A 3,538-nucleotide genomic window follows, 5' to 3' on the forward strand; every position below is an offset into this window, starting at 1 on the left:
TCATTCATATCCTTTTTAAATGTTAAACACAACCATCTTTATCTTGTTCAGCATTCAAAAAACCTTTATTTTTTTCCTTGCACGCGATTCTTTTCTTCTGGTCAATTGCTGCTCAGTAGTGCGACAATTTGTCACAAGAAAATTCCAACTTCTTCGAAATTTTTGTCGCATTTAAGGCTCACTCAGTATCTACAGAAGATTTTCCCATAAGAGACTACCAGTCTCTCATTGGATGGAATCAATGAGAGAATTGTTTTCTCTCTCTCTCTCTCTCTCTCTCTCTCTCTCTCTCTCTCTCAGTGATAACGGCCGTTCTTTCTTGGACTCTATCCAATCAATTTTCTACATATTCTATCTTTCTGGATTTTATAGCTGTTTTTATGAACAGTTCACCTCTAACAAGGTATCAATCTGCTTCTTCTCACCGATGAACTCCTGCACTAGGATAGAAGGAACATCAAACGAATCTGATAAGGAAAAAATTATCAAATGCATTATAGTTCATTGCATTCGTTTCCTAAAGTTTTAGTGTAGTTCATACTGCGAGAAATGCGACGTGAGCAAGGATTGAGTCCGCACTGGATGATGGTGAATGATGAGAGCTGATCCGAGTGATAAAGAAATTCAATGTTGGTTATTGCGTGAAGTTTAAAATATTTATTGGATGTAGATTACTGCAGATCGACGACAGGTGAATATTAAATATTCATAAACTTCGAACAAATTCTCATTGTTTCAATTACAACTTGGTGAAACGTGTCTTATTACCATTATTTAAAAGCAACCAATCACATCCCTACTCCGTGTAGTGGAAGTTATTTATTAACAGGACCTTTTTCTATTTTTTCTACCGGTGCTGAGTGAGAAAACAACTTTTGCATTACGTAGAATAATAAAGATTCATTAGCGTTAGATATATGTTGGATTTACCTTCTACCATGGCACTACTTGTGGACAGTAGAATACATGAAGTGTAGTTTAACTGCATACTTTCATACTCAGATTTTGTATGGTGGGATGGGTCCTTTCTCTATAGCTTTCCAGGCCACTATCCTTATGTTCCCACTACCGAATATTTCTGTAGATTTCTGTCTTTTGCTCAGATACGCTTGCTTCTGTTTGGAATGTTCATATTTTAAAACATAAACGACAATAAAGTACTGGTATGACACGTCTTAGAAGTCTGACACGTTTTAGAAACATACTTCAATCTTGGATCAAAACAGCACTCTATGTTATACAACGGGAATAACGGCGCGGCAAGCATGTATACCCTAGAACAACTATATTATACAGTAGTAGTAATTATTTAAGTACTTATTCTCAATGCTATATTTACAATACGTAAACGATTTTATACATCATAAAGCCTGTTATATACAATAGCTGAATTTTAATTCTATTTCTACTTTTTTTTTGTTCTGGAAGACTTGTAAATTATATGCACCCACGAAGCTCCTACTAAGTTTATCTGAGGATGTCAACCGCCATATATTGTTTATCTGCTGACAGAAGTGAAGACATATATCACTTTTCCAGTTTGTAATCAAACACACAGATTACCATGATACCAAGCAATTTGATGGTGCATGTACTGCGTTGTATTACCCCTGAAGATTATCTGGTGTGATTCTTTCTCTTTCATAGTGTAATAACCTTGAGGTACATCTTAAAGTCTCTACTTTACAAAGGCTTCTGTTTCAAAATGGAAATTTGTTTAATATATAGGGAAAATAAGAATTTAGGTGTATGTTCTCCGTAAAAATTTTGTACTTATATTTGTCTTGTTATACGGCACGTGTATCAAGACCTGAAAAAAAGTAAAGCTCTTGTAAAAAAAGTAAAAACTAGGTAAAGCTCTTGCGTATAGATGATTCGTTCATATTTTATGCGCTATCATTGTAAAGCGAATAAAGTTGACATCATCTCTTTGCTCTCAAATGTTATCATGTTATACCACGACGTTATTAATCTGGTTGCTCTACTATATCTGTGAAGAATGAATACGTTGCCAGAGCATAACTTAATACTGTGTCATACAAGGCATGTCTTGTATATAATATATTCTATGTATCTATGACCTAGATATTGCTGGCTAAATCTACGACCTAGATATTTCGGTCAATACAGCTTGCTTTTTATTAACCGGAAATCTTCTTGCAGGTGTTTGTCTGGCTATTCATATGCATATTATGCTGATAATTTTGATTATGTATTTGCCTTGTTTGAAGCAGAACTGATGTTCAGTTGTTATATACTTATTTAAAAATTTCTCAGCTGCTTGCTGAGAGGGTTGTAGCATATCACAGATTTTGTCTTTTCAGAATTTAGGTTAATGAGGTTTATGAGAAGCCATCTAGCGACAACATTAATGTCGTATTGCATGTTTTATCGAGCAATGTTTATATCAGCACGGTTGCATACCACTGCTCTGTCATCTGAGTATTGGATGGTCTTTCTCTTAAAGCACTGCTTCCCAACCTTTTTCACGTCACGGCGCCCCTCAAAAGCATAAATAATTTCACGACAGACTATGAAGAAACATTTTTCTCTTAACATGATTAATTTCTTCTATTTCTAATGATGATCTCTTTATATTCTTGACAGTGAGCATAGAAGAGAAACTTTGTTCACACATGTATATTGTAGTAAATGGTAAAAGAATGTTTATAGCTTTTTAGCCGATGGATGGAAACTCCTTTTTTGCAGTTACCCAGAATTGAGATAATGAGACATCCTTAAACGCCACTTCAAGGGTACGATCACTTTTTAAGTCTAATAACTCCTCCTTTTCTTTCACTGATAAATCGAATGCCATGTGATCTAATGAAGATGCAAATGGATTTCGAACCCAATCGAATTTCTTCGTTTCCGTTAATTCAAAGTAGTGATGAAGCTTTCTCTCAAGCATGCATATGTGTTGATCTACAAGTTCTAGTAGTTCTTTTTTAGGATTCGATCTACAACACCGACTGAATATTTCAAGGCAAACATTTTTCACCACATCTTTCCAAAATTGAATTTTCTTTTTGAATACATTAATTTTGCCATTGCAAGTTAATATAGTCTCAAGCGGTCCTTTCATTTTTCGATTAAGTTCATTTAGGTATTCAAATATGTCAGCTAAGTAGGCCATTTTTTGCAACCAGTAATTGTCTTCCAACTTAGCTGAATACTGAGAGTTACCCTCAAAAAATACTTTTAATTCTTCTTTCACCTCATGAACTCTGCACAGAACTCTCCCTCTCGACAGCCAACGAACTTTAGTATGGAAGAGCAAAGATTGATGCTCTGATCCCATTTCGCCACATAAAATTGAAAAAAGATGCGATTGAAGAATTATCAGAACACACGAAACCAAATTTCAGATAATCCTCTTTATATAGTCTATGACTATGTTGGGCTCGCGAATTTGATGGATTTTCTGATTTTTGTTTTAAATATTTGTCCATTATTGTGGGTAATTGAAAAGTAAATTTAATAGAATTAAAATATATGCAAATAAACAAGCCATTGAATAGAAAGATATAAATACTTT

General features: G+C 34.3%; 1 protein-coding gene across 1 annotated transcript; it reads right to left on the reverse strand.

Annotated features, from left to right (window-relative positions):
- Nucleotides 1–2,677: 2,677 nt before the first annotated feature.
- On the reverse strand, nucleotides 2,678–3,301 carry LOC150107896 (zinc finger BED domain-containing protein 5-like). Its single transcript, XM_090415376.1, has one exon. The coding sequence runs from the start codon at nucleotides 3,299–3,301 to the stop codon at nucleotides 2,678–2,680; it is 624 nt and encodes a 207-aa protein (XP_090271502.1).
- Between the last annotated feature and the right edge of the window lie 237 nt (nucleotides 3,302–3,538).

The sequence above is a fragment of the Typopeltis vanoorti genome, chromosome 3, assembly GCF_054136105.1.
Source record: "Typopeltis vanoorti isolate ZY-2024b chromosome 3, IOZ_Tvanoo_1.0, whole genome shotgun sequence".
Lineage (NCBI taxonomy): Eukaryota > Metazoa > Arthropoda > Arachnida > Uropygi > Thelyphonidae > Typopeltis > Typopeltis vanoorti.